Source organism: Mercenaria mercenaria, chromosome 7, assembly GCF_021730395.1.
Source record: "Mercenaria mercenaria strain notata chromosome 7, MADL_Memer_1, whole genome shotgun sequence".
In the NCBI taxonomy this organism is placed as follows: domain Eukaryota; kingdom Metazoa; phylum Mollusca; class Bivalvia; order Venerida; family Veneridae; genus Mercenaria; species Mercenaria mercenaria.
Window position 1 is genome coordinate 53,062,916 of NC_069367.1, and position 24,651 is coordinate 53,087,566.

A 24,651-nucleotide genomic window follows, 5' to 3' on the forward strand; every position below is an offset into this window, starting at 1 on the left:
AAAACAAACAACATAAAGAGCAACAATATGATCTCTACTATGATAATAACACCGACCCGCACGATGACATTGAGTATGATAAACCATTCTCCCTCTTTGAATTAAACATGGCCTTTAAGCAATGCAATAGCTATGCCCCAGGCAAAGATGCGATCAATTATGATATGATAAAACATTTATCGATACATGCCAAAGAAAAACTGTTAAAACTATACAACCAGTCTCCGAAAGAAGGCACCACCCCAGAAAGCTGGGATGAGGCCATCATAGAACCAATACTTGGTTTAGACATATTTTATTCCCAAAAAATATACAAAATTATATTGAAATACAAACATTACATGTACTGTAGATGAAAAGGATTAGAACGAAAGTCTTATAGAGTTCTTCTCCTATACTTAAGCCCAATAAAGAAAAAAAAACTAACCCTGCTTCATATCGCCCATCTCCCTAACGTCAACCCCTACTAAGGTCATGCAAAGAATGATAAAACCAAGACTGGAAATTTACATTGAAAATAATAATTTGTTCTCCCCATATCAGTCAGGATGTAGAAAGACACATTCGTGCGAAGATCACCTCCTTCGTTTCGAATCAGACTGTAAAGAGGCCCATCGCAAATGTTACTACTTACTAGGCATATCTTAAGACCTAAGTAATGTTATTGATATACATTGGAATAAAGCGTCTCTTCTAAATCTAATATCTCTAGGCATTAAGGGGAGAATGCTTACATGGATCGCTAATTTCCTGCAAGGCAGAAATATTAAGGTAAAGGTCAATGGTCAAATGTCGGATACAGTGGAACCCGACAATGTCACACCCAAGGGAAGTTTGATTAGTCCGCTGATCTTTAATCTTATAATGAACACTCTAAACATGGCTATAGATACACAAAACAAACAGTCTCCCACCGGCGACCGGGCCGAACTTGCCCAATGTGAAGATGATAGCGCCACATGGGTCTCCTCGCCACACCCACATAGTAAATTACTTAAAGGACAAAAGGTCCATAAAGTCATAGAACAATGGAGGAATTAATGGGGATTTACCATTAAGCCTAATAAAACCCAAGTTGTAATGGTGTGCCGGCAACCATACCTTAAAATACTGGCAAAAACAAAAAATGCAACGCCGGAACTTGTTATGTGGTCAAACCATTGAAATAGCCCCATATGCCAAATTTCTAGGGATGTACTTTGAACAGCATCTAACGTGGCACCATCATATAAATGAGCTAGTAAATAGGTGCGAAAAAGACATAAACCTCTTAAGACTAATGTCAGGAACCAACTGGGGAGCAAAAAAGAAAACAAACCTCTTGTTATACAACTCCTTAATTATGAGCAAAATCAACTATGGTAGCACAGCATATGCATCAGCCTGTAAATCACAACTAAACATGCTAGAAGCAATACAAAGCAAGGCCTTACGAGTAGTTATAGGTGCATATAGATCCACCAATAAATTGGCTGTTTTAGTAGAAACGGCCCAGCTACCATTAGATCTAACAAGAGAGGCCAATATGCTCAAATCTTGGGCTAGGTCAAGTCGCCTAGGTGAAGCATTGCCCATAAATAATACAATCAAAGCACAATTAAAAACGGTTACGCTGGTAACAAAGAACTCAGAATACAATCGTATTCTCGAGATGGTAACAGGTTACTAGATAAGTATCATATGTACGTAAATGTACAAGAGCCGGTGTTTACATATAATGCTGGGATTAAGGTCACGACCCCTGATTTAAGTCTTAAATGTTTTATTAATAAAAAAGAAGATGTCACTCTGGCCAAAGATGTAACAGAATCGCATATAATGAAGCATTACAGGTCACATCAGCGTATTTATACAGACGGAAGTAAAAAACCCCATCGAAAATAAAGCGGGCTCGGCCTTTGTTGTTTTTGATTCCTATTGCAAAGAAATTTGCTCGTCAACCCTCGAACTTGACCCCAGGGTCTCCATATTCACGTGTGAGGCAATAGCCTTTCAATTGGCACTGAAATCGATACCCGAAAACAGGCCCAATAACATAGCTGCATTCAGCGATAGTTTGTGCTTTCAATCAATAAGTACAGGCAGGTCACAAACAAGATCAGAAATAATAATCGATATCCTACATAAAATCAGCCATCTCTATAAGATAGTTATAAACGTTTCCCTAGTACGGATCCCGGGTCATATAGGCATTATGGGAAACGAAAGGGTCGATCATTTAGTAAAGCAAGGGTCTGAAAATGGAACCCAGCAGAAGGTCAAATTAGCAGTTTCAGAAGTTAATAGCATAATAAAGGCCAAATCGAGAGAGTTTTTAAGTAGAGATTGCTTCAACAAGACACAATGCGTTGCGCCCTTTCAGAAAACATTCCCAGTAAGATGCAAATTTACAGTACGAACTCCGGCCATGATAAGATCATAACTAGATTAAGGCTTGGGCGGAACGGTCTGGGCTGGGAGAACTACTCAGATAACTATCTATGCCCACACTGTCCAGAATACGAAACATTCAATCATGTATTCTTTGACATAAAGAGTGTACACGGAATGCCGAACACAAGTTGGAACTTGAATGTGGACTCCTGAAACTCGGGTTGGTCTGTATTGACAGAAAAACTCTCCTCTTCCCTCCAAAGGAAGTGGAGCAACAGGTCTACAGTCTCCTAATAAAATTCATCCCTAAAATAGGATATCTAAATAGGATATAAACAAAACATCAAATAACACATAACTGAGGCCTGACCGAGCAACTAATTTATTATATCTGGCCTTATTTCAATAACACAAAGTACCAGGGGGTTCGAATCTCTATATGCAGCTCGTCTGGGCGTACCATGTAAGGCTTACGGCACTGGTATAGGCAATAGAGGTGATATAACCTCAGGGGAAATTGTTAAAACATATAAAATATCCAAATTGAAAGCAAAAGTGATAACGCAATTATCAGTGGGGTTGAGCTCCTATATACACCTCGTCTAGGGGTACCATGTAAGGCTTGTGGCACTGGTATAGGCAATAGGTGCAATATATCCACAAAGTGAAGGGCGTTGTAAATTTAAGTTGTTGCGGTCGGGCCTCAGCTATGTGTACCGAAAACATAGTATCAGGAGCTGAAACTTAAGTGAACATAACGTTAGGGAGTAAATAGCCCGAAAGAGGTTTTATTACTATTGATTTCATTATGTTATTTTATCTTATTTGTTTAATATATGATAAATGTAAATATGTTTTCTTTACACTGTTTTAAAACACGAAATTAAAAGGCCTCAACTGCAAGTTATAACTTTATTAAACTTTTAGATTATACCTAATTTTAAACTTATACATAATTTTAAGCCATATAAAGGCTGATTTTAGATTACAATTTTAAAACTAGAATACATATCCTTGCACCTACTTTACATTTCGGCAAGGATGGTCACCTTTTTTTACTAAATTAGTTTAAAATATACTTTTAGAACAAAAATTTTAAAAAAAATATTTAGGCACAATAAAAGTCAGAAATCTGAGTCTTTGTGTTTTCGTTTTTCGGCAAAGACCGACTCTGATTTTATCAAATTTTATCAATTTTTACCAAATTTTACACATTTTTAACACATTCTAAACATGATAGAATCAAAGGTTATAACATTATTAATAATGGCTCCAAACGAACTTGAAATATAATATTTGTCACAAAATAAACTTAACAATAAAAGTTAGGCCAGCATTTATATATATGTGTGTTAGGGACCTATGGTGGCATACAGCGCACGGTCCAGATCAACAGCTATATGAAAGAGGCCACCATAGGAAATCCAGTAGTGAGGATATTTAATACACAACCAAGACGACGACAGACCAGTCAGTAAACAGGTAAATTTTAGTTTTATATTATATCGCGAAATTTAGGCGGCAGGTACTCAGAAAACGCGCGTAGAGCTTTTATCATTTAATATAATCGCTTCAAGCTTTCAACATTGCTAAAGAATAGATATAGCAAGATTTCTATTGCATTTTTAATAATAAACTAACATAATGTTAAGCAAAATTATATGAAAACGGCCGATTTTAAATAAAATTACCTGTAAATTTTGATACAGCGCGATCGTAAATAGCTATTTTGTTTTTTTTTTAAAGTAAACAAATGTAAACCGCTGCGATCATTATGTTAAGACTTTCTGCCAAAAAATACAAAAAGAAAAAGAGTAGAAAAATATATAATAATGAAAAAAACGACATCAATTTAAAAACAGAGTAAAACGGTATTGTCAAACATACTTAGTATGTTTAATAGGCGTGTAGTTTATAAATAAACCAGCTGTGTACGGACAAATATCGGTCGTAAATAAAGTGATTTAAAACTGCGTTTTACAAGTTTTAAATAATTAATGTTTTAAATGTATTATAATAAAAAGTAGAGCTTTGTATAGTTTTCCATGGTCATGGCACGTTTTTCACCTTGGATATTTTTGTGTAAAGCCAGGAGGGGAACCTCAGGTTTCTTTATAGATGTTTTTGTTAAATAATTACTATGAAAACACAACAATCATACATTTTGTATTACTTTATTTATTTAGCTTTTGGAAATTTAGACAAAATTGATAGGATAATAACAGATAAAACATTACAAAAAAAAAACAAAATTACAAAACCTCCACCAATACCCAGATATGTTCTAAAATAACACCTGGGCCTTGAATTAAGGCCCCCTTTTATACATGATACAGATATTACAATTTGGAACATATCCAGGCATGGACCTGTATTTGATATAAAGTCTCAAAATGCAAATTTCGCTGGGCCTACGATTGACTAGTCAAATAAAAATGAATAAAACAAAACAAAGAAAGTTGTCAATAGCAAGATGAACGCCATTGACTGCGCATCTCTCAACCAAAATATGGAATTTTACGAAAACCGGCTTATAAAGTTTGAAACCTATCCAAAACAGATGCTTCCTGATAAATATGAGCTGGCAAGTGCGGAGCTGTTTTACAGCAGAAAAGCGGACGTATGCGAATATTTCCGATGTCCCGTGAAGTTAGGCGCTTGTGAAAGAACGGACTGCGCCTTCAAAGAACATTATAAATGGTCTCCTAACTGCGAATATATCAAAATAGTGGACGCCCCTCAACAGAAACAAAGCGGATGTGGGTATAGTACCGTACTAGGCGGCTTGGGAATGACAAAGAGGCCATTTTGTGGGTTTGGAGCATTTTGTTCATCTACGACGGGTGTAAATTTGCTCCTAATAAAAACTTTAGAAATAATTCAACAGATCAATCGAATTAAATATGTTGACGTTTGTATATATTGCCGCGACTTTGTTAGATGATTGGTTTAGACACTATCAGTTTAGACGGGAATATCGTGAAGCTATGGAACAATTACTCGGCATTCTAGGACAATATTTAGAAGACACTAGAGTAACGCCTGCTTTGTACTCCACTGTATATGTTTTAATAACGTTGTAAAATACGTTTTGGTAAATGTTGTCAGTAAAAATATAACTAACTGAAAGCAGTATTTGTCTTTTTTATATTTTGACCCTGATTACTCGTGCGTAGAATACAACATTTATCCCTTATTCTTGGAACGACTACAGCGGCGTTTGGAATCAAATGAAAGGGTTTTACCAGCTCTAATTACATTTAAAAAATGTGCGGTCACTCATGCGTACAATCCATCGAAGTAAACTTACCTGATCCTTACACTTTGATATCCAGCATGGCAGTGAATGAATTCTCAGGCAACAGAGTCAAAGTAATGTTGCGATTGGCCCATATAATAAATAGCGTTAAAGCAGTATACTTATTGGTTTGTCATACGACGCATTCCGATTGGTCACTCACAAATCACACGCGTGTAACTCAAAAGTCAATTTGACAACACGGAAGCTGTTACGAGTTACTGCAAACACTGACAATTCCACCTCCTCCTCTTCGCAAAGAAAGCGTAACAATGGCTAACAAAACAGAATAAAGCAATGTTTTTTTATAAAAGTAATTCTACATCTGTCACACAAATGAATAGGTACCCTGTTTGCCATCAGTCATTCTCTAGGACTGACAACATGCGGATACATCGCAAAAGCAAAGAAGAATAAACGATGGAGGATAATAATGAAGGCGAACGAGAATCAGATGAAAATGAATAAATCTTGTAAGTATGATCGTCTTGCTTTAACTTTCACAACACTGAAACGGGCTCCATAGAGGTGTACGATTATAAACAGCAAAAATGAGTAGGGCATGTCCCGGACCCAGAGAAGTGGTATCAACATTTCAAAGATTTGAGGAACGGTTATGTCAAACCCGATCATAGAGGCCGTTACATTGTCGGTAGCGGTAATCACCTTAGAAAAGTGGCCGAGTTTGAAGAGAAACGAGAAAGGGATGCTATAAAACAAGAACAAAAAGGAGAATAACTTCCCGTAGTAAAACTAGTGACACCTGTAGCTCAAGCGGTTGATATCGCTATGTCGGAAATAAGACGGCGATCTGAAGCGACATAGGAACGAAATGGACAGAACTATGAGCTATGATTTGGACAGCTCACGACGTAAGAAATATCGCAAAAGCATGACGCAAGACACTATAGACTGGAACAAATATAGATTTTAAAAATGAATAACTATGAAGTCGAGGAAATGTTTAAAAAGTACCCCGTGATAATATGTGCTGTGGATCAACTTCAAATACGTAGGGGACAATACGTCATTTCAAATACCGACACGAGCCAAGGATCGGGAAAACACTTTTCCTAAGAGAGGACAGACAAATTTTTCGATTCACTGGGTAACAGACCAGAGCACTACAAAGTTCATTTTAACCAAGTGTTAAAGAGATCTTATTGGATGAACTTCTGTCAGATACAGGATACAGATTCAGATACATGCGGGTTGTATTGCATATATTACATCATGAACCGATTCTCGGGACAAAAAATGAAGGACATTTTAAAACCGTTTGATGTGCACCGTAAGAAGTCGAATGATGACTTTATTTTGTCTTATTTTAGTTGAAACACGTTGTCTGTATTAATAATACAAGCTTGGGCAATAAAAGATGTAAAGAAAAATATAGCTTTGTCATTTATCAAAACAAATGTTCTTTTAAATACCTTTCAGAAATAATTAAAATCGCAACCCTGGGGAATCCTGTATCCCCCAAGTCGCCGCAAAATTCATCAGCTCATCTGCGTCGGTGAAAGTATTCACAATATGTTCCATATTGACCGGTTCTAATGATAAAACGGCGCAAACTGGCAAAATAGCCTAAATTATCAAAACGAGACTGTCAGTTATTCTTTCATAGCACTGTGTTAACTAATACAAATCGAAAATGGTTACTTACTCTAACAAAATCCTGATCCAAAAATCGTTTTAATAATAAATTCTTAAATCGCAACGGTGAGCAATGTCTTTTAATCAAATGTAAACTCCCTTATATACTGTACAAAACCACGCCATTAAAATGTAAAAGTTGAATATTAAACTAACGCACTGGCATTTATAATTGTTTAAAAATAGGGGTACACTTTGCTAAGGATCAGTCCCTAAAGTTTGACGTTTATTGCTATTGTACCTAAACTTGTCGACTGAAGTTTATGGTCTTTTAAAAATGACATTTATATTTGTTTAAAAATGAGGCGTATTAATTGGAACGATTCCGAATTAATGTCTGACGTTTATCAATATTTTACAAGTCTAAAATTTCCCGCAGAAGTAAGTTTTGCTCGTTAAGAATCAATCTTACTAAGTAAAAGCGCTATATACGCGTCACATATATTGATATGTGTTAACAAAAATGGGTTAAGTGATTTGACGGTGTGTATTTGTCCGCAATAAAAAGAAATTTAGCAGTAGGGCATTTTGCCAAAAGACGTTTGTTGCGCTGTATCACTGTAACTTAGCATTACCGAGACAAGGTTAAAAAAAAACTTTAAATGTTCAGTGCCCGTTTATGGTGTTTACAACAGAATCGCTTAAATACAGCAAGGCACATTAAAATAAGAAGCTTGTTTAGTTATTTCATGAACAGGTGTAAATAAAAATAGAAATATTTCTATATAAGAACAAATATCAGAAGTATACCGAGTTCACCATTGTATTAACTATGAGTGTACAATGTATGAGGTCTATTTATTTAATACATGCAATAAATTTTTATATTACACCAATATATATATGTCATTCATGAATTGGTACACAAGTTAATATATTGTAAAAGTAGCTAAAAAGACACAAATTTCCACAAAAATAACATTTGTAGGGCCTGAATATATTAACCTCAAAAATTTATTTGTACGGCCTAAGTAAGGTAAAAAGGTTTCGTGTAACACGTAAAAACGCTTCAGAGATTTATAAATGCCTGGTGTAAACTACACACTGTCTGTATTGATATAACTGGATTACAGTATAGTTATTTTCCTGCCAAGTGATAAGGAAATATTACTACAATTGAATACAATAAAACTGTGATGACTTATTTAATGTACTCATTTTAACACTGAAAAAGCCTATGTTTTTCTTATATAACTGGTATATGCGCTGTAACATATTTGGTCGGTGTTGTGTATGGTACATGCATACCTACAAAACAAGGGCAACTTGTTGGAAATACTGACTGGCATTATGTGTAACAGGTTTTAAAGTAAAAACAACTTTACATATTGGGCTATCTAGTAGAACAGGTAATTTCTATTTGGTTGCTATTTGTAATAAATTTAGAATGCTTTTGTCTAAAAAGGGTATTTCTTGGTTATGCAAAAAAATAAAACGGTCAAAAGATCAGCGAAACTTTTTTTATAGACCATAAGAAAAATCATGTTTACATTATATGTCAGACATGGGCGTAACTGGATGATTTTCAACTTTACGCCAGATATGAGCAGCATAGCTACGGACACAGACACTTGGGGTCAGGACCACTCCACCCACCCCACTCGCCTCCGCCCCTGACCAAGTTTGACGAATATATTTTAGCATTTTAACATGTATTGAGCATATGTGACGATCATAAAACGCATTTTGTAGGCATAGGAAATAGAGATCAATATAATTGCACCTTTACTAATCCTACCAGGTGTTCTGTATTACAAAAGTGCTTCTATTGTGACATTTTGATACAAGCAAAACTGTATTATCTGCACTATCATTTACTTACAGGTACTTCATTTTATTATTGGCTTGTTAAAAGTTAATTTTTTACCATATGTAAGTTGACAGAATTATTGGAACCATGTTTTGAGGGGTAAATCAAACATAAATGAATAAATCCTAAATGTTTTTATTGTGCAAAATGGATGATATTGTGTCTAAAACAGCTTTCATTTTCCACTCAATTGTGTAATTGCAAGGGAAGTAAACTAATAGATATCTCTGCTTATAAGTACTAGCCCAAGGGAAGAGTTGTCATTCTTTGTGGATCACAACTTTAAATTAAAAATTAAAACTTCTGTTATTGATATTAACAAAACTATCATAAACTCCACATTTGTGAAATCATTTTTGGTTATTTCAAGGACTTGGAAATCAATTTCTAGACTTTATTTTATGTATTACTATTATTGAAAATTTTAGGGTCTATCTCCACATTTTGTAACATTTCAGCGTGTTTTAAAATAATGCATATTTAATGCCTGTATACCTTAATTGTGAACCTTACATTGCTTAATAAATCCAGTTGAATCTGGATTTAACCAGTAATAACACTTGAGTTCCATTATGGTGTACACTTCATAGAACGGATTAAATGCCAATGCAATAACAGAGTCATGTATGCAGGGAAAGTCGAAAAATGTGTCTTTGGATAAGTCATTTCATTAAAAAAATGATTATGTCATATACTGTAATGTAACAGATTAAGGGAGTTAATTTTGGTGTTCCCTACAAAAACATTCAAAAATATCCGTTGAGGAGCTTCTCTTTTTAATATAAATATATAGCCCTCATTATTACATGTATAACAGTTCATATTTAAACCAAATACAGCGTTACTATTTTCAAATGGATGTTAGAATGAAACTAGTACAGGATTGAAAACTGAATATTAAAAAAATGTGAAGCGGACTATTCATGTAAATATATATATTTTAACGATTGAAATAAATCAATTTGCCATTAGAATGAGATTGAATTTTTTTAAACAATTGCCCCTTTAAGGACCTCATATCATTTTTTCTGAGTCGTGTATTTTAAATGTCTATAAAATGTAATTGAATAACTTTTGTGTCAATGGTTATATTTGATCAAGGTCCTGAATTTACTTTTTGGAAATAGTTCTAGATATATTTGATTGAAATAAATAAAACGTAGTTCCCCTTTGGACCTCTTTTTTTGGTTGATTCAAGCAAACAAATCGTATATGTAATCCTTCCCTGATTCAGTATACTTTATAAAAATTAAATACAAACTTTAATGCTTTTTTCATAAGAAACCTATTTTCGCACTCGGTTTTGAAATTCTACATACAGTAAATATCTGATTACGTCCCTTTTTAGTGTGTATCTTGGGAAATAGAAGTATTTTGGGGTAAAGTTTGTATATTTGTCAATACCAACTAGTTGTCGCTCTGTGTCAGTAATATGTTATCAATGATTAGATAATATGAAACATTACTATATAGATAAATTCCATTTTAAAGGAAAAACTTTTTTCAAGACATTTTTACCTCCCGTTTCTAAATTGATTTAAAAGGAGGTTCCAGAGCAGACAGAGTGTATCTCCTCCTGTTGTAGGATTTGGGATCCCTTAATTAAAAGTAATTTAATGCAAACTCTTGTGCTTTCGTCACAAACGGGAACATCTTTGCCATTTTTGTTCCATATCGTATTCGCTAAAACATTTAAACAATGCGGTAAACTAAGCTTTGGGTACTGAGAAAATATATCGGGGGTTTTGCTCGTGAACTGCATGTCTTCCCTCGCGCATTATTAACTTTATTATTAAACATCAAACCCAAACGTAAGGTTAAAATTAACAAGCATCATGATGTTGCTAAAAAGATAAAGGGCTGCCAACAATGGTTGTGAAATATCATTTTTATCTGATTTTCTCTATAGTTACAAGTCAGTCGTTACTACAATTATAAACATGTATGACAGAAATTTCAAGGTATGTCTGTTTACAATATATGAATGATTTAATTGGCTTAATACGGGTAGATTGAAATGAGATACGTGTATTGATATGATTGTTATGACCTTGAATATGAACTACAAGTCGATAAGCAATTAAATCACTCATGTACAATATATCACTCAGTTTATCATCAAAAACACTTTCAACTCAAATATAGAAGTGATATATATTTGTCGTCGCTTAAACTACCCTAGCTACACAACTTATTGTACATTTGAGGATGAAATGCTAATTTCTGTAAAAAATTTAAAACTTATTGCAAGTATGTTGGATTATAGAAAACAAAAGAAAATACCAATGTAGGACAAAACATACGCGCGAAATCATGGACGATGAGACAGACACACAAGCCTTGCTGAATGAAACTGAAAGCAGTAGTTCTACCAGTGAGAATTTATCAACTAAACAATGCTCGCCTTGTGATCCTAGGACAGCACTTCATCGATACATAATTCTTGTATTTATATGTATTGTTGGGGTAGGTACGTATATATTTATGATAAATCATATCATGAACTTTAGCACGAAATATTTAGACAGAAAAACGATCTGAAGTTAATCTAACGATTATTCTAACTGTAGTGTACGCTTTACTGCAGAGTATATTGTATATTACTTTCTTATCTACCTAGCAGAGAAAGATATGTTTACCAGGATAGCAGATCACCTTGTTTTTTCCCAAGGGGAAATGTAACATTAATGTGTTTATTGACGTCATACATTGTATAATGGCGTCGTATTGTATGAGTTTCTTTTTTTATTTACAATATCTTTGAAATATTTAACAATGTTATTCACGGTAGACAAGAAATATGGTCTAATATGTCTGATTGAGTAAGGCATGTGTTTTCCCAACCCTCGAGACAGCATGGATAAAAAACTTCGCTAGCGCTCGGTTTTCCAATCCAGCTGTCCCTCGGCTTTTGCCTTACACGGGTAGTCTTATAAGATCATAATAAAGTCTTATAAGATCATTATAATGTTACACCAGATTTATATAGCGCCCTTTTCATGACAAACACGTACACATAAAGGCACCCACTCAATGCGCCATAGTGTTCAGTATACATTGACTTCTGTTTGAAGCACATAAAATATTTAACCAAATCTAATTTAAAATGTCAAGAAATAGTAAATCATTCCAATAATTCCATTTGTTTGGGATGTTTTCCATTACAAATTTCATGCTTTCTGTTCAACAAAATCAAGAACAAATATTTATACGATTTAAACGTTTGAAAGAAAACATGTTGACCAGATTGTTTAAAATAGTTCTGCACATTTGATTAACAGGAAATGATGGGGTAATGTCGTTTATCCGGAAAACATAGAATAATGACTGGTATTCGTTATAACAGAAGCATAAATGTTGTTGGAAAACTTTTATGTCCTGTGTATTAAGTGTTAAAAAGTCATCGCTAAAAGTCTTCCCTACGGTTAGTTCTGACAATAGATAGGTGCAAGATATAAAAAAAATAACATAAACTTAGCAGAAATATAAGAACTCAAATTGATTTATTGCGAATTTTGAAAACTAGGGGATACAGACCTATGGGATACAGACCTATGCATTCTATTTGGTTTCTTTGATTGAAAATATGTAAATCTACGTCTACAAAAAAAATGATTCATTGAAATGTACACTGTGGAATTTTTCTAAAGAAAATGGCATCAAAAGTGCTATTTTCCTATAGACGCCGATTGTGAAAATTGACTAAAGGACCAATATTTTCAAATTGGTCTGACAAGAAAAAAATACTACACAAGACCCTATCCTTTATATTGACTGAGTTTCCTTCTTTGAAAAACAGTATTGTTTACTAAATTCTACTTTGCAATTCAATATGAGCTTACGTGCACAATTACCTGAAAAGCAGTCGCGTTAAAATATATATGAAGTTCAAAATCGTTTTATGTTCACCACGCAAAAATCTAAGAATAGAACCTTCAAAAAATATCAGGAATAACCTATTTTACATTAGGTGGGAAAAAACTGAAAGAATACAATATGCTAAGATATCAACTGTCTGCATTAGATACAAGTACACACGTTGCTGCAAGATGCAGCAAAAGGAAACTCCGCGCCAAACAAAACAGTGTACGTAGTACTGATAGAACAGGAGATGATTTAACGATACTTGTGTCTTTGTGGTAGACCCTAGGCAAAAAGACAGTTTGATGGCGTTTCATGAATGCTGGCGAAAAAAAAACCATTGCCTTTGTAATGTGAGCAGGATTTGTATTGTTTTATTTAGTGACCTATATATTGACTGATCTTGACCCATATGCATAAGTTTCGGTATATGGAATGAAATGTATTGTATACACAAGGTTGTTCTTAAATTCAGACATACGTAGTTGTAAATCCGAAATGACTGAGTTTCAAACTTAGCTCAGATGTTATCAAGACCATATTGTACTGATAAATGTCTAATTAGGAATGCGGGCACTATATGATACTTTTCAAGTTAAATGTTGAATGAAACAAAACAGACATCATTTTATCCCGCCTAGGGGCGTGAAACTTACGGTTTAAAAGGAAATTGGTTATTTGCGCTGAGCGATTTACAAAACGCGCAGATTCGTTATTTGCGCGTAATATTTGCGCAAACGGTTATTATTACAACACACTAAACACAATATTTAGATATGCTTACATTTAAAATAAAATTGGTAAGCCATCAATATGTGCTTGAAAAATGCATGTTTTAGAGTTAACGGAAAAACACGCTTGTCAATACTATTTCTTTCTCGCGCATTCATCAGACTGTAAACGAAAGGAATTTTCCATGTGATGCTCTTTGATTTCTTTCCTGCTTCTTTTCTTCTAGTGGAACTTATTTTTCTCGTTTGTGTTTTTAAATCTGGTGCCATTATTATACGCCAGGTCTTACATTTAAAATAAAAAATGAAATTTTGCGAATCGAAAGGAAAAAAATTGTGATTTACCCATTTACCACATACATTGCACTCACACACAAAAACACATCACAAATTCTCCGGAGAATAATAGTATAATAGTTGAAATCGGTCTTAAATTATAATAGTCGTTTAATTAAATTAAATTTATTTCAGGAGATTATTTCTGCGCGGATAGTCCAGCTGCGCTACAAAATCATTTTCTGCGGGATCTGAATATATCAGAGACAAAGTTCATGACTTTTTTTTCAAACATACAATGGGCCAGTATAGTATCGGGTATATTTGGTGGCTTTTTGATTGACAGAATATTTGGAAACAGAGTTGGCATGACGTTGTTTTCGGGTTTGACCACGTGTGCTCATGTAAGACAGTCTTTATATATTTCCTTTATCCAAGAAGCCTCCGTGGCCGAATGGTTAAGATCAATGATTTTGAATCACTTTTATTTCACCGATGCGGCTTCAAGCATCGTTTTGGGCATTTAATTCTTCTTGTAAGGAAGCCATCCAGCTGGCTTACGGAAAGTCGGTGTTCTACCCAGGTGCCCGCCCGTGATGAAATAATACACAGGGTTGCTCCTTGGGTCTTCCTCAACAATTGAAAGCTGGAAAATTACCGTGTGACCTATAACTGTGTCGGTGTATTGTGTTAAACCCAACAAATCAAACCAGACCTGTGTCCATATTATAGTACGATCTTTTGTACACATAGAATGCAACCGGATAAATCAGAATCGATTTTATTTAGTCTGTTGAAATGCGAAAAATACAACACTTTTATATTTAAACAAAGAATTTGAATATTGATACTTGTTCGATCGTTTCACGTAGAAATTGATTGTATGTATCGTTTAAACACGTTTCGTACATTTTACTCTACTAGCTTTGACTTGTTTCCGTTGTTAATTTGTTAATCTTTTCAGAAATATGTAAGGCATTTAACTCCTTTCAGGAAATCAATTTTATACTTTACTGTGCTCTTTGCAAATAATTAATGTGCAACAAATGTAAACCAAACGCCAAATTTTCAGAGAGCGATTTTGTTTTATAGTTTGGATTTATTTCGGTTTTTCTATTAACAGGTAGATTTTAAACACACACACAAAACATATATACATATATCTGCGAAATTCAGTCAAAATCTGTATTTTAGGCAGCTCCAAGTCTAGAACTGCGACAAAAAAGTGACGCAAAGAGTGAAATCACATTAATGCTGGGTCTGAATGTACGTTGAAGAACGCATATAAATTTTAGATACATCATGCCTGAATTATCTACGACTCAAATATGGCGTAATAAAAGCGAATACTCTGGGTGACGATCTGTGTAAAATCATTATGCGTTTTCGAAAAATATATTTTTCAGAGTACATGCAGACCAAATTTCATTAATGTACAATGTACGTTACATTTTGGCTTTTTCTTCTAAGATCTAGTGACTCATTGGCGCAGATGTTACTTTTCTACATTAAGGTATTAGATCCATTATTAGCAATTAGATCCTGAAAAAAAACATAAATATGGAAAAAAATATTTAAAGAAACATTAAGTCATATTCATTTTCGTCCAGCCAATTTTTCAACTGAAATCCCTTAGTTTCCAAAATCTGCTAAATGTGAATACGCGATGCAAGGAATATTATAGATACCTCATTGTGTGATATGTAAAAATCAACCAAATTTGCTCTTTTCGGATTTAATAAAGCACATAAACTCTCCCTTGGCGGTGGTCGTTAGAACAAATGTAACATCTAACAGGAGTGCTATCTAAAATAAACTTTTATGAAAATGTCGAATAACTATAGGTTATTAGCTTTGTATCGGGAAATATGCACGAGTTCTGCAGCGGAAATATTGCGCAATATTCCTCCACTTAAGAACGAGTGCATATTTCCCGATGCATAGATAATAACATTTCTATTACATACGTATCTACACGTAAAAATGTAGATATTATGAATTTGTTCAACTGAATGAATAAAATTGACCATACTGAACTAAATAAAAGATTTAATGCATCGATACATATTAAATAACATCACGCACCGATATGAAATTCAGGCGTCACTGTATGGAAAATATTGACGTTTCCGGTTCCATTGTAAGTAAACGGGGAATAGAAATGGTTATGTAATAAAGATATATGCAACCAATTCAAGTTAATAAAATCAAAATTTCACCGTCAAATGTTTTAAAGAATCAGATTTCAAATTTGCTATAGCCAGATTTTGCATCCCTGCTCCCTGTGATAATCATGTTCAATATCTTAATCAATTTGTAAAAGAGAGAAAAATCCATGAAAAGTGATCATAGTATTGAAAGGCGATTTTCAGTGAATAATCTTAAAGCACCAATCTTAAAACATCTTGCTTCGCGGTATACGATAATTTAGTTCATTTCAGTTTAAATTTCAAAAATGAATATACTTTCTTTTTGTGATTTTCTTAGCAGTGATAAACCGTTCTACATAACTTTCAATAACCTACATATTGCAATCGTTAGGTCTTGAAGATTATTTAGATATATTTTACTTCAGGCAATGTTTTCTGGTGGAGCTATTTCGAACAGTTACTGGATGATGTTTGTGGCGAGAGCCATTTATGGGTAAGCACCTTAGGTAATTAGAACTGGAGTATTCCTTTAAATATGGTTAATGTTAAAAAGGAAAAACATATATTCAAATGATCAATAATTTTGACAAAAATTCTTTTGTCCGAACTGGAAAAGTTTGTTTAAGCAAGGCTTCTGCAAATTGTTAAGCAATGTTGTTCTTTATTTCAGGTTAGTAAATGGACCAATGTCGATTGCAAACCAAAATATGGCTGTCAAATGGTTTAAGACATCAAATATAAATTTTGCATTTGGTCTGAAAACCAGCATAGCTAGAACTGTAAGTACATGTTTATCTGTCTGACATTTTCCAAATATAATAGTCCGCGCGTTCCATGCACTAGTTGAGAAGGCTCAGTATTTGCACATGATACAAGTACCAAACCTAAATTCAGACAATACATGGATGTATTCAAACGGCGATATACACGGAACTTTAAATGATAGAGAGCAATCCCATGAAAAGCGGCGTATGGTCCCCGGTGAAAACAACAGACTAGTCCTAAACGAGAAAACAATGGGCAGAGCTAAATACTAGAATTTAGAGAGAATCTGGAGGTAAAGAGTCTGCGTATTACAAAAATCTGTCAAACACGAAAATAAAAAGCAGGCACCATATCTAAAGGGTGATGAAATAATATCAAACAACAGTGAAAGCGAGAGTATTTGAGACCACCAAAGCCAAAATGTTCAAGCTGTAAAACTGAACAGAACTATTAACACATCATAAATATGCTGAACAATTTGAAAAGATAAAAATATAACAGTCCTGTCTATTTATGTACGGGGAAACATTTAATGGCCGTAATATGGCACAAACAGCGCTTCCAAATTGTACTGAAACGCCAAATAATGTCAGTGAAAAGGCATATTTTGTCATGCTTTAGGAATTTTAGAGGTATTTTGCCACGGCGCAGATATGTCCAAAATGTATAATATGTCATAATATGTTGAAAATACTTTTTGCAGAGCAGTGTGGTTGTTATAAACGTGATGGATACCATTTATGACTATTTCGGAAAGCGTTCCCATGGGCATGTATGTTTAGGTATTACATTATTTACAGGTAAGCTATGACTGAATGTTGTGTTTCAAAGTTTATTTTAATATCAACCTGAGAGTTTGTCTAAACTTGAGCAAATAGTTGTAATGAAACTAGCAATGGAGCCATTTAGTTGGCATATTTCAATTATTTCTCAATCTGTGACTCTAGCTACCTCCGCTAATAGTCCTCACATCGGGTATTCGGCTACTTACTCATGTGTGCGATACCGTCCTCGTGTGATTTATATACATGTAGATGTACTGGATATTCACACCTAAAACAGTTGTTTATTCCGCATTTTACTGAAGATTTGAAAAGTTTTAATATCAAACCTTAACTATATCCATAACAAATTTCTATCTCATATGATATGAATTGTAAAAAAAATACTTTTTTTATGTCGCGAAAATGAAGATATTTTAAGGCAATGCTATCTATTTTCAAAGATAGTGGTATCATTTAGGATTATATTAGGAAATTTGTGTTAAGAAACTGAAAAGCAGGTATTCTGTGTGTTAGCCATTGCTTTCGTTTCACAAAATCTGGAAGCGCAGTAAAATTAGAGCGGTTTTTTCGAAGACATTGTGTAGAAAAATGGATACCTCTGACCATGTACCATGATACCATCCTCGTTGTTTCTGTCAGTCGAGCGGATACCGTCCTCGTTATTGAAATGAACATTACATTGACGCAGACCCCTTTTCTAAAATTGAGCGATAACATTCAATGACCAACCAAGATAAAGATAAAACTTGGGTCTTCAGTTACTGGAAGCAGCCTGTCCGAAGAAAACTTCTTCTCGCATAATTTCTTCTAATTTGCTTCCAAGATCCATCCACATAGACCTATTTTTATATGTACTTGGCAATTGCGACTTCAGAAGCAGCATAGTCTGTCAGTAAATGTTGTTTTGTCTTGTTTAAAGTATTAATCCATCAAGGAGAAGATATAAATTCGGCTGTTCCACTATTTCATTGCAGCGGTGTCTACAGATAAGTATTGCCTATAGACATTGTGACGCTCCCTTACTGGAGCTGTAAATTTGCTTTGGCAGGTTTTCTGTCCCTTTTGTTAATGTTTGCTACTTGAAATAACACCTAAAACTGACTTTTGTAGGTACAGTTTATATATTTCAAGTGCTCGTTCCAGTCAGACCCGATTTACGAGACACTCCAGCATCTACGATAAAATCACCATACAAGCATATTTACCAATGCAATCTTGCTTCATTTCAGTGTCAGCACTTGTAAATAAATCGCGTAATGAGCACTACCTTAATGGAGGGTGCGCCTATAAACAGGGACGAATATTACCCGATACGATGTAAGGCAAATTGATGTAGCCAAAGCCTCTCCCTATACGCATACATACGCAGATCAGGAGAGGGGATCCGAATTCCCTTTCGGGAAGAAAAGGCAGCTCTTACAGTACGCGCAGGTGCACGGTCCGTCCACAAGTTTTGTCGTTTTTAGAAAGAGACTGAAGGAAAAAAAGAAGTAGAACTTGAAGAAGACGAGAGGATAGAATGTGTAGGAGTGGAGGCTGGGTGTTAGGGAAGGGTTAATATTGGTGAAATACTGCAAACACGGTCCACTCTCACTTCTTTACATCTTACATTTAATAGTTTTATCATATAGGTCTACTAACGGTCGGGTTTCACATGATGTACTCTATCATCTAGTTCTTATAAATTACCAAGCTCCTCACAGCTGTTACCTTCCATTGCGTTCGTTTAGAGTACCGTAAGGGGAAGTTTTATAAATGTTCATTGACATAACGAGGGCGGTATCTTTGTGAAAACTTGTAGGTATATCTTTGTTTATTTTCATCCATCGTCAGAGATATCATCAAAAAGAGCGACAGGGTGCATATAATTACAATTTTATCAACAAAAATAAATTGCAGGTATAGGATCCGTACGTTTTGTAGATGAGTATGTATAGTTCTACCAAGAGTGGCAAATTCAGTTATCTGAACATTGAACAAAGAAAAATGCGTCTCAAAATGTCAAAAGTATATGAATTTCGATACATTTCTTCAAATTTTATAGTCATATCAATAATATTGATGACTGATATTTTCACCAGTACGAATACATGCATTGCCTCGGACGAGTCAGTCTATAAAATGTTCAACATCTTAAATATTTGTCATACGGTGGCATTGTTTTTATCTATCCTAAACAGCCTACATGAAAATAAATCACACGAGGACGGTATCGCTCACACGAGTAGGTAGCCGAATACCCGGTGTGGTCCTTCCACCTAGTAACAAGCAACGGCTATTACAAATCGGCGTAGTCGTGGGACTTCAACCTTCCAGACATGATTGTTAACACAGTGAGGATTTAATGACGAAAACGAAAGCAAATTTTCTCCACATGGTTTTGTGCAACACATGATGTGTAATGTCATAAGCATTTCGTAGTATTCTGAAAAAGTCACTCACTGACACACATCATTTGTTTGTTTTTCAACATTGATGACGTCACGTCCTTATATGTCACTGTAGCCGCATTTCATTCATACGTATCTGTGTCTGATAGCAGTTATTGGTAAGAACAACGTGTCAGGCAAATTCAAAGTACATCACCGTTGTTGCAGTTTTATTTTATAAGGAACTATTATTTACTGCCAGAAATTATAAAAACTACTTTTATGTAGAGATCTAGCTCCATAACTTATGATTTCTATTTGTCTGTTCTTTTACGAACGTCCCGTATAACTTTTTGTGGACAAATCGAGTCCGACTGTGCTAATTGCCGTACCGTATATTCATGCATATATTTTATAGCTGTTTGTTTTTCCTACAAATTTTATGCGGAATAAGCTAAAAGCACTTATCTAGACACATGTTAAGCAAATCAAAGGGTTTTTACTTGTTTCTTACATGATAACCCCAGTTTTCAGACGTGGCTGTGTTGGATGTAAAACTGATATTAATGAAATTGATAAATTACGTTACGAGTTGGACTAATTTTAATGCATACAATACTGTTTGTTTCATGTGTTATGTGTCTCTACAGTTGTATCGTTTGGTTTGATCATTATAATCATTTTTATGACAGTCACAATACAACTGTTTAACGCCTCTTTGCTATTTTAAAGAAAATGTACATATTTCAGGTGTGGTTGTTATGTTCCTGTCGTTTCTTTCCGCTGTTGTTGCGTCTGTTTTAGATCGAAGAGCTGAAAACATGACTGACGTCGTCTTCGAAAAGGAACATGTAAAAGATGGTATGAATTTTATCAAAGATAGGTTTAAGTGTGCTATATCCTGTCTTAATAAAAGGACTTATTGCTGAAAGCTGAGGACGGAATTTATAATAAAAAACAAAGACAAATATTAAACAGGGAATGCCACGTGCCAAAAACGCAGCCTCCCCTAAACGAAATCCACAGCACGCAGACGTGCACACCACAAACACACACACGCGCACACAAAGCCAACAAACGAGGACAAAACGAACAAACAAAAGAACACAGTGGGGCACCGCCTTAGAACGGTCAGTGACAAAAACACCACTGGGGAGCTTAAATCGATTTATGGTGCACTCTTACCCCCACCATATTCCAAAGACACGGGACAGTGTAAATAAAAGTAATCCCCTCCAGGTGAATCTCTAACACACGTAATGGAAACAAAAAGGCATGGCATGTAAAACACAAAAATGCTCGTGTATAAATATATAGAAAGCAAAACTTAAGAACCAAAAACATATGTGCTCAGTGCCTTTGCAGAAGACAGAGCAACAAGAGAAACACCCTTAAGGGCCAGAAGACATAAATCAAAACAGTTCAGTCCTGGTGGGATTTAAAAACTGCTTATCATAGAGTTCTCCCTCTCTTCCGTTAGACACAATCAAAGAGGGAAGCGTAGTGTCCAACTGTAAACGGGTTGAACACTAAACATGCGGTATGTCTCAAAACAGTTGGGTCGTTAACCTCTTTTAGTAAAACGTTTTATAATTTAACCAAATACAGTTGGAAAATTTCCATGACCCAAGATCTTACTATGTTTGTATACCACATCCCCATAAAAAACGGGTTTTGAAATACCTTCTCGCAGAAGTGTCTTTAAATTACTACTGAATTTTAAAACCACACCAGAATTACGATAGTAAAATTTAGACACTTGTAACATAAAATAAATTGGTCCTACTATTTGATAAACAATTTTATTGGTCTTCCTATTTGATATGTTTCAGATGTCGTAGTACGAGTTTCTGATATTAAAGACTTTCCTGCAACATTTTGGCTGATATCAATGACGACAGCATGCTACTACTCAGCGCTGTTTCCATTTGTAGGGCTCGGACAGTAAGCTATTACACAATGCACTTAGTCTAGTTAATGCACACTGGTGCTAAAGTTTCATCAGCACGACAAAATCGGTCATATTCACCAACACTAGTTACTGGAGAGCTGGATATTCCCATCAGTTACAACCAATTACAGATTATTATAGTAGTAGTACGGGATGTTTTAATTTTCGTTTCACAAGCCTATGGTATTATTTCATTGTTACAACGTCCGTTGTTATAGTTTAGAATTAAAAGTCTGTTCATGACAAGTAGTGAAATGTGCAAACCCCTGAACGCACTTTAACAAGGCCTGAAGCGGAACATGCATGTTTATACAGAAAAATGGACTCTTTGATCTCAAAGGACCATACGCTGTAACTACACTGGATGCATATTACTATTACACTTTGCATTTCTCGCATTAAATATTGTTCCATTGTTTTGCACTGGCATTGTTACAGCTCTTTAAATAAAAGGTAGTTTTGACGAAACGAATGCTTCATTTGATTTTGGTGGGTTAAACCTCACACTGACAAAATATTATAATACAGATTTAACAGCAGCTTTCTAAATTTAAGTGGTGGAGGAAAACCTTTAAAATAACGTGTGGACAATATACTGCACATGAATGTTTTCATATCGTTTTCATATCATGTCAATTGCGATTGTAACACAAGTTGTTTACATGTCAATTTTGACATGATTCAGATTTTTGAAATTGAAACACTACAGTACAGATATGATTAATTTAATTTTCAGAGTATTTTATGAAATGAAATATGATCGGGAACCTCAGGTAGCGGATAATGTAAACAGGTATGATTTTAAATGACACGTATTTGATATATTATGAATAGTCAACCATTGTCGCCCTAGACTGTTTACACTGAAATTATTTAATATATTCCGGTTGATTTGAAAGCAAACGGAAAAGTTTTCTTTCAGTACAAGTTTCACTCTTTCAGTTCTTTTTCTGAAGCATTTGATAATTCTCAGTCTAAATATTAGTAACATTGTAACGGTGACCTTGTATTGCTTTCCGCCAAACATTTATTCATTGCAATTGCTCTTGAAATTAATCGAAATTTGAAAACTTTCTTTTTTGCAGTATGGTGTATTTAATGGCTGCGATTACAACTCCAGTATTTGGTTTATTGATAGATAAACTAGGACGGAGTCTTTTCTGGATGTTTGCTGGCATTATTCTATCTACTGGAAGCCATTTCATCCTGGCTTTTACTTTCATAGAGCCATATATTGCTACTGTAAGCCATTTTAAAAATTATATATCATTTTGTGATTCTTCGTTGAATAAAATCATCGTTTGGAGTTCCGATGAGAAGGAATTATATCACGAGGGCGCATCCCGATTGATATAATAAAACGTATCTGAACGACACACAATGATTTTATTAAAGAGCAAATCAATGTTTTAGATATATTATTCCGATTCCAACAGGATACCAAAGATTTTTAAGTACTCCTTTACGACATCCATCAAATATTTGCATGTTTTCTGTTGGTTTCTTTTCCAGCGCGCCACTGTGCCGTTTGACGTTATGACGTAATTCAGTAAAAACTCCGAAAAATGGATCCTCCAAAAACCGGAATCCACTGAAAATCGGATGATTTTCAAAGTCCCAAGTTTTTCTCAATTTGTTCAATTAAAAAATCACTCTGAATACCAGAAACTCTGAATTCTGAAAACCGGACGGTTTTTCATGGCCACAAAGGAATATTATACATAAAATATCCTCTGAAAGCCGGACATTTAGTGTCAAAACTTACGTGTATTATCACTTTGAATTGATTTTCAAAACATAATCTCAAGCAGGTGACAACTTTTTGTATACCAACTCACAATCACAAATGTTACCTAAGTAAGAATGAGAAACATTTATCTGTATGTTTTTATTTTGTATATTAGCTATAAAAGATAAGCTTATAAAGTGCAAAACATTTTAATCTAATAGGGAAAAGTTAATTGATCTGTTGGTGTACAGGTGACTTTTCATAAAAAAATATTTTTTTTGGGGGGGAATATGAAAAAGATTCTTATTCTTATTAATTATTATTGGTATTGGTATTAATCATTAAATACCGATATTAACACGATGCATGTTCTATGATTTATAGGAGCTAGACTATTTATATCGCCACGATATGCAAAACATTCTTTTCATTATAAATAATCATATTAAGGTAGTTCGATACATTTTGTGCGCATGCGCGAATGATCTCGGTTTACGTAAAGTCGAAAAATTTAACTGTGTTGAATTTTACTTATTTCTTGCTTGCTTTCCAAGAGAATCTTCAATAATCGGTGTCTTAGTGGAAAAGGTAGAAGGAAATTATTCGTTGAGGCTTTAAATCTAAGTTTATCGCGGGATTTTTAACGACATTCCCCGGTTTCGTAAAGCGGTCGTTTGTTTTGGCGCAATGCGGAAGTGTCGTCTTGATGCAGCTTTTTGGCTAAAAAGTTGACGAATCTTCGTCTCACTACGTCTGTCATTTGTTTTACGTTTGCCATCAGCTTAAGGCAGTAACTGTTAGCTGTCAAGAGTACCGGAACAGACTGTGAAGTATTTCTATAGATGTAAATATGGTTCGTAAAAAAAGGACAGTTTGTGTGGCATTCGGAATTCCTAC

The 24,651-nt window shown here is 34.6% G+C and overlaps 1 protein-coding gene across 2 annotated transcripts in view; it reads left to right on the forward strand.

The window, feature by feature from the left end:
- The first annotated feature begins 11,192 nt into the window (after positions 1-11,192).
- Positions 11,193-24,651, forward strand: part of LOC123554149 (major facilitator superfamily domain-containing protein 1-like) — a 31,662-nt gene continuing 18,203 nt past the window's right edge. Inside the window, exons 1-8 of one of the 2 annotated variants that reach the window (XM_053548405.1) lie at positions 11,193-11,607; positions 14,201-14,409; positions 16,581-16,648; positions 16,826-16,934; positions 17,624-17,720; positions 21,907-22,018; positions 22,762-22,818; positions 23,111-23,267. In XM_053548405.1, the coding sequence (XP_053404380.1) occupies positions 11,451-11,607; positions 14,201-14,409; positions 16,581-16,648; positions 16,826-16,934; positions 17,624-17,720; positions 21,907-22,018; positions 22,762-22,818; positions 23,111-23,267 (966 nt within the window). In that variant the 5' untranslated portion in view covers positions 11,193-11,450. The remainder of the gene's footprint in view (positions 11,608-14,200; positions 14,410-16,580; positions 16,649-16,825; positions 16,935-17,623; positions 17,721-21,906; positions 22,019-22,761; positions 22,819-23,110; positions 23,268-24,651) is intronic. The other variant, XM_053548406.1, reaches the window with a different exon arrangement.